This window comes from Dermacentor silvarum, chromosome 10 (genome assembly GCF_013339745.2).
Source record: "Dermacentor silvarum isolate Dsil-2018 chromosome 10, BIME_Dsil_1.4, whole genome shotgun sequence".
Classification (NCBI taxonomy): domain Eukaryota; kingdom Metazoa; phylum Arthropoda; class Arachnida; order Ixodida; family Ixodidae; genus Dermacentor; species Dermacentor silvarum.
This window is the reverse complement of record NC_051163.1, coordinates 3,008,971-3,022,082: the sequence shown is the minus strand read 5'-3', so window position 1 is coordinate 3,022,082 and position 13,112 is coordinate 3,008,971. Positions and strand designations below refer to the sequence as shown.

The window sequence follows — 13,112 nt, the reverse complement described above, 5'->3', positions numbered from 1 at the left end:
ATACGACTCCGACGATTCCAACCACACCACATGTAACAGACGCCGTCAGCGCCGATCTTGTCGTTAGCATTGACGGCCACCAAGTGGCCGCTCTCGTTGACACTGGTTCACATTTTTCGATAATGAGTCTAAAGCTAGCCGACAGACTAAGAAAAGTGAAGACGCCCTGGACCGGGCCCAACATCAGAACTGCCGGGGGCCAGTTGATGACGCCGATTGGAAAATGCACAGCCAGAATCATAATCGCCGGTTCAGCCTTCGTTGCCACCCTCGTCATTCTCTTTGAGTGCTGTAAAGAACTTATTTTGGGAATGGATTTCTTGAGGGAGTACGGTGCAGTTATTAATGTCCGCGACCGCATGGTGACATTTGCTACGAGCTCCGAAGACGTCGACCCCGCGGATGACCAGCGACCGCGTTTACGTATCGCCGCTGACGACGTCACGCTTCCGCCGCGAAGTTGTTCCCTCGTGCCTGTCATCTGCGATAACTTGCACACCGGGCCTGGCGTCGCTGAACACATCAACGCACTAGTACTGAGTCAGCGCGTTTCTGTCGCCAGGGCCGTAATTAATGTACTCGACGGACATGCTGAACTCCTGCTGACGAATTTTAGCAGGGAACGTCGACAGATTGTTAAAGGCACTGCTGTTGCTTACTTCGATGAAATCGCCCCAATACAAGACTGCCTCTCAGTGCAGCACGCGGCGTCCACCGCGCCTATGCCTGCACCTGTGGTTGATGTCAGTCGATCTTTATCGCCCATCGAACGCAACAGCCTTCTTGAGCTCATCAATGAGTTTAACAGCTGCTTCGCATCAACGTCAAGGGTTAGCCAGACGCCGCTCACCAAGCACCGTATTATCACCGAAGACGACGCAAGACCCATCCGGCAGAATCCTTATCGTGTAGCACCAAAAGAGCGGGAGGCAATCCAAAAACAAGTGAAGACGATGCTTGAGTACGGAGTTATTCGGCCATCTAAGAGTCCGTGGGCATCGTCTGTCGTATTGGTGAAAAAGAAGGATGGTAGTCTGGCGCTTCTGCGTCGACTATCGAAAACTCAACCAGATCACAAAGAAAGACGTTTGTCCGCTACCGCGTATCGATGATTCACTGGACCGGCTACGAAACGCACGTTACTTTTCGTCGATGGACTTAAAAAGTGGCTACTGGCAAATCGAAGTTGATGAGAGAGACCGTGAAAAGACCGCTTTTGTGACACCCAATGGACTTTATGAATTTCAGGTGCTTCCCTTCGGTTTGTGTTCTGCGCCAGCAACGTTTCAACGTCTCATGGACACGGTATTCTCAGGCCTCAAATGGCAAACCTGCCTAGTGTACCTCGACGACGTGTTTGTTTTCTCCGCCACATTCGACGAACACTTACGGAGACTGAAGATGGTCTTTGAGGCAATACGCTCAGCAGGCCTAACTTTGAAACCGGAAAAGTGCCATTTTGGTTTTGAGGAACTTCAATTCCTCGGACCGATCACGTGGTTAGTCATGAAGCTGTTCGACCTGACCCTGATAAAATCGCTGCCGTCGCTAATTTCCCGACGCCATCTGATAAAAATGCCGTGCGACGTTTTCTGGGCCTTTGCGCCTACTACCGGCGGTTTATTGCGGACTTTTCGCGCATCGCGTGTCCATTAACACATCTCACCCGCGAAGATGTCCCCTTCGTGTGGGACGAAGAGCAGCAACGGGCATTTGACGAGCTACGGCAACGGCTGCAGACGCCTCCTGTGCTCGCACACTTTGACGAAGACGCCCCGACGATTCTTCATACCGATGCTAGCAATGTCGGCCTTGGCGCAGTGCTTCTTCAGCGGCAGGACGGCACCGAAAGAGTGCTTGCGTACGCCAGCAGGACCCTATCCAGAACGGAGACTAACTACTCCACTACAGAAAAAGAGTGCCTCGCGGTAGTCTGGGCCATCCTCAAATTTTGCCCATATCTATACGGTCGCTGTTTCACCGTCGTCAGTGATCACCATGCACTTTGCTGGCTGACTAATTTAAAAGATCCAGCTGGTCGGCTAGCACGCTGGAGCCTTCGGCTCCAGGAGTTCGACTTCACTGTTGTCTACAAATCGGGGAAGCGGCACGCCGACGCCGACTGCCTGTCTCGGTCGCCTGTTGAGACTGCATTGCACGACGATGACGACGCGGCTTTCCTAGGCATGGTAGACGCTGTCGCCATTTCACGCCTGCAACGCGAGGACACAGAACTGGTTCCTCTTATTGATTACTTAGAGGGAAAAACAAGCTGTGTGCCGAGGTTATTCGCCAGAGCGCTGCCTTCATTTTGCTTGCGTCACGACGTTCTCTACAAAAAGAACTTTTCACCCAGTGGCAGCAGCTACCTACTTGTCATTCCCGCATCTCTACGGAACGAAGCCTTACACGCCTGTCACAACGAGCCGACCGCTGGTCACTTGGGCTACTCCCGCACATTATCCAGAATTAGGCTAAAGTATTACTGGCCAAGACTTGCGCCGGTCGTGAAACGTTATGTCCAGACATGCCTGGATTGCCAGCGCCGCAAAGCCCCACCCGTCAAGTCTGCTGGACTGCTGCATTCTGTTCAGATACCACAAGCGCCGTTCGCACAAGTTGGCATGGACCTTTTAGGTCCATTTCCAGTGTCTTCTGCCGGCAATAGATGGATAATCGTCGTCACTGATTATCTTACCCGATACGCCAAAACAGGTGCTCTCCAGCGGGGAACAGCAGCCGAAGCAGTACGATTTTTCATCGAAGCCGTCGTCCTAAGGCATGGCGCCCCCGCAGTGGTCATTACCGACAGAGGTTCTGCTTTCACGGCCGCGCTTCTGGATACTGTGTTGCGATTAAGTGGTACAACTCACCGCAAGACAACCGCTTATCACCCCCAAACCAATCGGCTGACAGAACGTTTGAATAAGACTCTGGCAGACATGATGAGTATGTACATCGACGTCGACCACAAGAACTGGGACGAGATTTTACCATATGTTACATTTGGTCTATCTGAGAAGTTCATATATGGTCTATCTGAGAAGCTCCTGCGAAGATACTTCGGGCCGTACACAGTTCTACGCCGCATCAGTGACGTGAATTATGAAGTTGTGCCCGACAGTCCTTACTGCTCCAAACGCCGGCAGCATCTGCCCGAGGTATGCACGTGCTTCGTATGAAGCCATATTTTGCATCATGACCTTCTTTTGCACCATCACTGCACTTTCTTGGGTGCTTGGCGCATCGGGACGATGCTTCTTTCAAAGGAGGGGCAAATTCCACATGCTATATCGTCGCCGCGGGTATGTGCCCGGCCATGGAAACGACGCTGAAGTAGCGCGCGGGTAGAAAAACAGAGACGACTACGACGTTGCGTTTGCTGCTCATATAAAGTACTTGTATACGTGCTGTACGCCTGCTTCCACGTCTCCTGCGAGGTCGTGACAATATCATGTATAGAGTCTGCTTGAACTACCGATATTTATTATCGATCACGTCACGTAGAGGAAAGCAGAAGCTTGCCCCCCCCTCCCCTCCCTGAAAAAAATTTCTGGCTACGCCCCTGGCGGGGCCGCTTAAATAGGCCCGCTAAAGTCGTAGGCTGGATTTCGCTCATGTCAAGGTGACGTGACAGGTACCGAGTCCAGTCGGAGGTTTGGCGGCTGCTCCCTCTCCTAGGCAACGTTTCACGGGTTTGCCTCTGCTAGTGGCGACTCGAGGCTCCTGTGGTGCACAGTTCATGGAAGGTGGACTTCCTTGCCTCCTGGGCGCACGCACACAAAGGGGCCAGTAATCACTGCGACTCGAGGCTCCTGTGGTGCACAGTTTGGGGAAGGCGGACTTCCTAGCCTCCTGGGCGCACGCACACAAAGGGGCCAGTAATCACTGCGGGGCGCCCGCCAGATTGAGGACCACTCGAGACAACCATAGCAAATCAGGGATTCATCCTCCGTTGGTTTAGGCATGGTCCTCCGATAATCCCCTTCGCATGGGGTGTCACACGTCAATCGCAATCCTTTTTGCACGGGGTGTCATACGTCAATCGTAACAGTGCTCAAAGGTATCGCCGACGATGCTTTTAACCTTCTCGTGTATACCAACGTTGATACCGTTGACACAATCATCAAAGAGTGCCGGCGGTTTGAACACGCCAAGAGCCGCCGTATAACCCAGAGATTCACCCGGCTGCCCAATACGGCGGCAACTTTGTGTGATGCTGTTCGCCTGCCGCCCACCTGTGACCATGTTACGCGCATTATTCAGTTGCGAGATTGAAGCTGCCTGTCCTGCTCCTATTCAACCTATTCACAACGCATGCCAGTGACCAATGACAGCCATCGGTGTCCCTCATTCAAGCTGTAGTCAGGAAGGAGTTTGCCAATCTCTGCCTCTTATCAGCGTGCCCACTGACTCGTCCTGACGCTCGGTCTTATTCCTCTGGACCCGCTCGATGATCCTACACCTCTCGTCTGTCTCCTTCCGCAATCCTGCGGAATGGAAAACGCCCGATGATCAGCCCATCTGCTTCTCCTGTCATCAGGCCGGGCACATTGTTCGTTATTGCCGTCGCCGTTGGACCTAAGGATTTCGCCAGACCTCCATGCACCCTACTTCTACACGTCCAGCCGCTGGTTCTCCTACTTACTATTCATCGTCCTCACACGAGCCTCTTCCCTCTGACGCCACTGCTCCTGTTCGCCGCTTCTCCCGCTCCCCGTTGACGCAACGCCGCCAATGCCGCTCTCCGCTGCCTCGCCGCTTTTTCTCGCCGCTTTTCCTCTCCGTCCTTCTCTGGACGCTCACCGCCAGAAAACTAGATAGTGCAGCTTATGGAGGTGAAGCTGCAATGCCATCATCTCCTGCAAATTCTCTGCTGACTCTCCCCACTCACCATAGCCTCCTAGAAATCAAAGTCGACAATGTTCCTGCGACCACCCTCATCGACACTGGCGCACACTTGTCTATTATGAGCGCCCCTTTACGCCGCTGCCTGCAGTCTACGACACAGACAATACGTGTTGCCTATGGTGGTCCTGCTCAAGTGAATATGCACTGCCTCTGTCAGCATTGCCGGTCGTCACACTGTTGTCCTTTTTGCCATCCTTGCTCACTGCCCCCATGACCTTATCCTTGGCCTTGACTTTCTTTCGGCACACTCGGGCTTAATTGATTGTTCTTCTGAAACACTCTGCCTCGATCTTCCTCCTGTATCAGATACCTGTGAAAAGCCCGTCAGCCGCTTAAGCCCCACCGCTTTTGTTTGCCTACCACCCCGAGTCGTCACGTATGTGTGTTTATCATCGACCCCACCCGTTCCTGACAGCGACTATATCATCACACCGATTACTGACGTACGCCTGACCCGCAATGTTAATGTGCCACATACCATCGCCACATTAGCTGATAACTGTGTGTTTCCTCCCTCTACTAAACTTTGGTCTGACCCCACAAGTGTTGCCCCACAAGTTGGCGCTTGCCCACCTCACCATTATAACACCATGATGTCAAGGTGGTCGCCATAACTTGTCTCCATGTCTCCGAAATTAGAATCTTTGAAATCCTCTTCCCATGTCCCTCCGAAGGCGGCAGTGTTCCGAATAGCACGATCACATCACCGGGTGGAACACTGTTCTTGATGCACTTGGAAAGGTACCGTGCCTTGATCGTGTAGTAAACTATGCCGTCCGAGCACACACGTTCGTACGGACTGTAGAAGGAAACCGAAGTAGGAAAGAGCCCAAGGAACAAGAAAATGAATTCATGAGAGTGGCTTGTTAGGCTTGTTGGTACGTGGTTATAGTACTAGGAAAATGTCAGCAAACTTGAGCATAGAAAAAATCGAGAAGCAGACATAGACAAAGCGACAGGAAGGTGGCTGGACTAACAGCTGAATTTCATTCTTGAGAACAACATTCCCTAAGTCCGTACTGAACATGCGCAAGGCACGACATATCACGGTCATTTTGCCTAGGCATGTACAGCTTTGCTGTAAAACATGTATAGCATACCTGATTAAATCAAGAAGACTAGGTAACTATTTGTCACCGCCTTGTTTCAGAGGGGATGCCATTAAATCATATTCATCATCATCATCACCTGAAGTTTCGCTGGCTTAAGCGACTACAGACAGTGACGTTCTTCCTTGGACTCATGGTCCTGCGACGCACAAGTTCTGCGCTTTTACACGGTCCCGCGATCGTTGTCTGTGTTCACGTTGTCTGTATTCACATTGTTGCTGTCGACGCCTCTCTGCTTTGTTAGCTTCCGTTCTCCGGCCTGAACATGCTACCCCGCACCCCTGTCGTTTCCAGGTAACAATAAAAAAAGAGACAACCGATGACACCCCGAGGAGGTTCTAAGTTAATCAGGAGCGAAGGCGCTCGCGCGGACATGGGCGTGCTTGACAAAAGGGACGTTCCCTCGTTCGCTCGTCGCCGCCGACGGGCACGGCCGATCCAAGGTGCTCATGAGAAAAAATAACTACTGCAACTTAGCGATACGGCATCGCTACAGAAAACAGCTAAGCTTATGAGCGAGCTAGCTTTACTTCTACATGGCTGCTACCACTGGTACTTGCGAAAAATACTTTTGAACAATGCTCGAAGCCACTTTTTTTTTTTTTTTTTTTTTTTTGCGACAGGGCCGTTACGCTGTCAGTGAGGGACGATGCAGAAATCTGAAGGGGGGGGGGAGGGGGTCAGGACATCCGGACATCCCCCCTGGATCCGCGCCTGTACATCTGTAGCGAAAGCCATGCATGCCAACTGAGCATCAGTCACCCCCACCCATTCTTCACTTGCTGAACTGTGGACTGTCGATTCAGTGGTCGGCATCTCCAGAAAACCATCTGGCCGATGTGGCGCATCTCGCTCTGTTCTGTTACCATCAACGTCTTGAGTATCAGGGTAAAGTTACATTTTGTGGAGAGCAGGTGGTGCTTTTTGTTGCTCTCCCAAGTGTGTGAGGTACCTTTATGCAGGAACCTCTTGGAACAAGCAAGAGTGCATTTATTCTTTCAATTTGTCGTGTGCGACTCGTTCATTGTGGCATGTTCGCAGCCACTGTTATTAGGTTGTCTTATTGAGATTTGTGTGGTAATGGCCATTCCAGTCTGCTTACGTTTTTTACACTCGGAAATTTACCTAAATTTACCTAAAGGAATTACCTAAAGGGATTTACCTAAAGTGTTGGCTTATTTTCTACCGAATCCAGTATTTCGGACTCCTGATTATTCAGACTTTTTGATGGTGCCCATGAAGTCCGAAGTATCGGTCAGTGACTGTGTTCAAGTTATGCCGCCTTCTGGTTTCCTGCATTACAGAAGTGTTTGACAACTTCCTGCTGGCCTACATTGAGAAATACAAGTACCAATCTGTGGACACATGGCAGTGGAAGGCTTACCTGTATGACTACTTCAAGGACAAGGTGCTTTGTCTCTATCTGTGTTCTCTGATATAATGAAGAAATGCTCTAATTGAAAAGTTAGAATGCTTATTAGCTCTTGAATGGCAGTTTTGTGCATCGTTTTATTTACCTTGTAGGCAGACATTCTCAACAGTGTAAAGTGGGAGGCCTGGTTGCACTCTCCAGGGATGCCACCTGTGATACCAAGGTGAGGATTGTCGTACACTTTATGTCCCTCCTTGCGGGGTTGCTAGAATCAAGCAAAAAAAAAAAACGGGAAATTGTATGCCCTTTTAATTGAAATGAGTCCACGGCCATGCCAAGCGTTGGTCCGCTACAACTTTATCAACACACGAAGACAGAAGTGTCAACCTTTTCTGATGGCCATCAAATTATTGAATTTACCTCAATCTAAAGTGCACCTTTTTTTCCAAAAAATGGGTCTGAAAATTGCCTGCGCCTTACAATCGGATGTGAAACCAAACTAGGTTTGCGGTGTTGGCAAAACCTGCTGTCAGACACAGCGTCATCGCCATCACGCAATAGCAACAGAGCACATTTTTGTGAAGGTTGCTTTTGGTTCATTTTGGGCTCAGCTAGAATCTAGAACAGTATTCTTGGCCAATAACTTTCAGACGTACTATCACTTTCGCGAGATTTCACCTGATTCGGCACCCAATGCGATGGTGTAATTGGCCACCAGCATTTCTGTTCTTGTGTCAAGCTTGCTGTTTGCACACGGTGCCTGCACACTGTTGGCCGAACACTTCGACATGTCCGATGCAGAGTCTCACGAAAGTGATAGCGGTATCTAAAGTGATCGCTCAAGAATGCTGCCCTTGTATGCTTGATATCTGCTGCCAATGAAGCGCAAATGGCGGTGACGTGCTGTTTTCCTTATGAAAGCTAATTAAGAAAAAAATACCGGCTGTGAAGGTTAATTCTGCACGTCTCGTTTTTTGTGATTGCGAACATGGAGAGGGCATGCTATATTTTTCTTTAGTGGATTGGGGACATTTTACATTCAGGTACACTTTTATTAAGCTCGCGAGAATTGGGTGCATGTTAGATTATGCTAAATAGGGTACATAGTGTCCAGCTGATTCAGGCTCTGTGGAAAGAGAGAGTAAATCTTTTTATTGGGGCTCTCGGTCCAGGGCTAACAGAAAGAGAGCGATTACTTTTTGAAGTGCACTGTTTAACACCACTTAGTCATGTGAGCTTTTCACTTTTACTACTGCTTCGTTCCATTGGACTTTACTTGAGTTCGTTCACATTTGCCTATGTTTAGCATTATGTGTATGGTTTGCGAGTGTGGGTGGCACAACAGTATCAAGGGTGGGACAACAGTATCAGAGAATGCTGTAACACAGCAGTATACGAGAACCGGATGGCTCCCAATGACCGTGCTACCAGGGCAAGGTTCCTTCAGCTCAATATAGCCTCTAAGGGCAACCCGGCGTAGCCTCCAGAACTGGAGCAGCGAATAAATGTGTACCCACCTCGGATCAAGGAGCCTCAGAGGGGCCAGCCAGCATAATGGCTGACTGGAAGAATTGGAATTCAGTACATACCGTTCATGACGCTATCGAAGGGCTTCTCCTCGCATCCCTGCTACCGCTGTCGGCTCGACCGCCAGGAAAGAGGGGACGCGAGTTTTGCCCAAACAGATCAATCGGGTGAGCCCCTGGTCTGCATTGAGGTGGATAGCAGCTAGTGTTTTATGGTACCGCTGCTGTACGGTGCCCTCAGAGGAAAGATGAAGGGAAAGCGGTGGCCCGTGCGCAAAGTTCGAAAGTGACTTCGGCAGGATGTAGCCCTTATGCCCAAAATGTGCTGTGCTATGGTGCTGCAACAAAATGGACGAATGCAATTCCCGCAAGGTACTGAAAATTCTACTTTCAATCTAAAGTGGTGTCACATCGTAACTGCTAGCGCCAGTTACAGTGTCGTTAATTTTTGCGCGTTTTGAAGGGCAAGTCCACATATAACTACTGATACAACAACCACTTCTTGTGGAACTGTCGAATTCGTTATAAACAGGTTCGACTGTATTGCACAAAATAAACACGTGGTTATTACATATTAGAAGCAGCTGTCCACACTGTCCTAGAATCTCCTGCTGAAAACAGCCAACTGCACCTCGTGCCGCACTGGTGCTGTTGGAAAATTAAGGTGTCTAACATGCACATGGGGGACTTCTGGGAAAGTAAGTGCCTTGTGCATATGTCAAGCAGCCCTGCTTAGTTGCTACAGAATATCCTGGTGTTGCTAGCCTACTCTAAGATAGTGGCGCATGTAAGCTTGAGTTCAGCTTGTCTCTGGCTTGAAAATTGAATGAACAAGCCACTGCATGGACTCTCCCATCCTGGTGTGCCTGTCTTGTGTACTTGTTTACGCCTGTGTCCTTATTTATTTTAGCTAATTATTTTAAACAAACATCAGAGCTGCATGAACCATGAATTTTTCTTTCCCTGCAGTTACAACCGAGCACTAGTCATACCGTGCGAGCAACTGTGTGCCAAATGGGCCAATCCAGGAACCGACTTGGAAAGCTTCTCACCTGAAGATATTTCCTCCCTTCAGCCTGGCCAGAGGAGCTTGTTTCTGTCACTCTTGCTAAAAGAAGTATGTAGTACAAATATAAGAGCAATTGTTAATGGTGCCTGCCACCTGAAATAAGTTTTAGCTAGTTGTGGTACCTTTTCTGGAGCAGGCAAAAGGGGGAGTAGAAAGACCGTCTGTATGAAGAGTTAAGCAAAAAGGTGCTAATTTGTTTTAAGTGTGGAGAGGGCAGCGTGAAAAAACGGGGGACTGAGAAGGAACATGTAAATGCTGCACCCATTCTGTTTATGTGTTCTCTCTTTGTCGAGTTTTTCTGCACTACCCTCTCTGTATACTTAAAATGAACCAACTAACCCAAAGTTTTATTGCAACACAGTGCTAATTTGCCTCAAGTTGACTTCTTTTGTATGTGCTCTGTAGGACAGAACAAAAATTCATAAAAGCAAGTGAAGTAAATATAGTGAGATGGAAGGTCATTTTATCTTTTGCATTCCACCCGAATATGCACAGAGTTGCAACAGCCATCACATTAACTCTGCTGGTAGAGTAGCAGTGGGAATACTGCTGCTAAACAGTGATGCAGATGGGATTTTTAGTGGAAATAGCGACATCAATATCTACAAATCACAACATGAATTTTTACTATTTTTGCATTCTGCATTTATGCTCTGTAAAAGAGCTTTCTTTTTAAAAAGGCTCAATTTCATAAAAACTATGGCATCTGCCAGAAGGTATTATAGTGTCACAGCTGTCCCCCATTTGTCGTCGGCGCGAAGTCGATCGACGGGGTAGACAAGCTGGTTGGTCGTTCCGTACGCAAGCGAGCACAGTGAAAAGAATCAGAGTCGGGAGTAAACAAAAAAAGATATTTATCGGCTGATAAATATACACAAGTTAATAAAGTAAAATAATAAGAAAAACACAAGACAGACTAACACACCTGAACTTAATATCACACAATGATGAAGACAAATGAATACGAGCAATTAACAGTACATATACATATGAAACAGGGCGCGGATCAAATATACAAGAATACACTTAACAGTTTTCAATAAGACAAAGTTCAAAAGCAATCAAAGTTCAAAAGAAAACGAATGGTGTCATACGCATGGCCGGGCAGCTGCAGCAAGTCCATAAACCGTGAAGTCGGTGCACAAAGCTTTCCCGAAGAATGCTGGCAGTCCGATCTTGTCGAGGTGGATGCGAATTGCATGCTGGGCTGTGTTTCCCGGGAGTCTAGATCTGACGACTTCCCTCCAGCAGGTTGAGCTAACTTGAGGTGAACTACCGTGACCTTCGTTGCAGACGCTGGTTTGACGTCTCGTACGTCAACAAGTTCCTCGGAGTTCCGACGTGGCCAGGCAGCCCAGGCGATACTGGACGGCACTAGCCCCCCCAACGGCTTCTCAGCAGCGCATAGGTTCAGCTTCTAGACTAATCAGCAGGGCCCAAAACATGCGCTTAAATAGCCTCTCCTTTCCCTAGTTCCCTAGGTAGGGAAACTGCCGCTATGTAGCGTTCTCCGAATTCAGCGCTCTTAGCTCCCAACAATCTTGGCCGCGCCCTTTCACTATGGACGAAGAACCGCAGATTATCCTCTCTCCCAATGTCAAGGGCCAAGGTCGAGCCCGGCACTACCACGTGGCCGTCACGCACACTTCGGGGTCCGTAATCGGCGTGTCGCGTCTGGAATCGAGATGGCAGCTCGAGCGGCCACGACGCTTTTGACGCCCGTAATTCGGTGTGTCGATGTCGAATGCATTATACGCTGCACAGTCAGGAGCCCACGTTTTTGACGCTCGTAATACGGCGTGTCGTTAATCAGCGTCCAAAACATTCGAAAATATGCCGCTCCGTGATACAGCCCCCCACTTTCAGAATATTATCACATAATATTCACTTACACGAGTGGCATTTTCGAAAACAAGAAAAAGAAGGCCGTTCCACGTATACATAACATTATACATTCAATAACATCCTGTATTATACAAAAAAAAAGAACGGAACACCGCACGTTCAGGCACACAGCACCAAAATTCTCCAATTCCACTGCAGAATGACCTCAAATAAATGGTACTGGAAAGATCATATGCTGCACCAACGCCATGAACCGTCTGTTCGTACTCCACATCAGTTTCAATACACGCACTAGTGCAATGGCAACCAAAAAACGTGCGCCAAACACGCGCTCAGAACTACCAGAACAGTTGCGCATCTAGCAAAGTACTTCCATGCACCAATTGAACCGCAAAACCCTGTCGTCTTCCAAACACACATGCGAGACACACGCCAAAGCTTTGTTTCCCTTTGTGTTCGCGGAAGACACGCTTTAAGGAATGGCGCAAACACTCTTCCAAACGACAAGGCCGCCCCACGGCTCCTTCAAAATAAAGCGACCCACTCTCACAGAAAAAAAAATCTTGCGAACACTTCCACAAAGTGAACTGATACAGCGTATCCCACCCACAAGCAAGCCTAACTGCTACAGAAAGAACGACATATCAAAAAAACAAAGTTTCAAAAGCTTTCTACGCGCGCAAGCCAGCTCTCTCAGAATATCGGAGGGCTTCCAAAATAATTACACAAAGCTCCAAGCTTGCTCGCCCAACCGATCTCTAAAAGATTAACCTAACACGGAAAAATAAAGAAACAAACTGTTTCTACCAAAAACCTGCGTCACTCTCATTTCTAGTAGCATAAGGTAGAGCCATATCCTTAAGCCGTACTCGAGGCGGGCGCGGTTTGACAGCTGATCTTGTCAGCGAGAGAATGCAAAAGGTACAGCGGCCATTTTCCTCGCTGCCCGTCCCCGACACTTCATAAACAGCAAACGTGCCTGTCACGCATCGCACTGTGACGTTATTGACGCTTATTCCTAATTCGAGGCACCGTATCGGCTCTCTCTTCTGTGCCATGCCATGCACACTTTTCAAGGAACCAAACGAGGGGGAACATAATGGCACCCTTGCTTTTGTCCGCCCCCGCGACGAACGGCCCTTTTCTCTCTTCCTCCCCCGGCGGCTCGGACGCGCTCGTACATGAAATATTGCAATCAGCAAACGCACCTTTCGAAAACCTTGCCCGCGCTCTCCACATGGTTTAGCACCTGTGACGTGCCGTTGTGGTCGTCGGTTTCT

General features: G+C 49.0%; 1 protein-coding gene across 2 annotated transcripts in view; it reads left to right on the top strand.

The window, feature by feature from the left end:
- LOC119466376 (leukotriene A-4 hydrolase-like) overlaps window positions 1-13,112 on the top strand; it is a 126,000-nt gene that overhangs the window by 95,772 nt on the left and 17,116 nt on the right. For both annotated transcript variants that reach the window (XM_049657259.1, XM_037726885.2), the window contains 3 exons: window positions 7,325-7,428; window positions 7,545-7,615; window positions 9,888-10,035. In XM_049657259.1, the coding sequence (XP_049513216.1) occupies window positions 7,325-7,428; window positions 7,545-7,615; window positions 9,888-10,035 (323 nt within the window). The remainder of the gene's footprint in view (window positions 1-7,324; window positions 7,429-7,544; window positions 7,616-9,887; window positions 10,036-13,112) is intronic.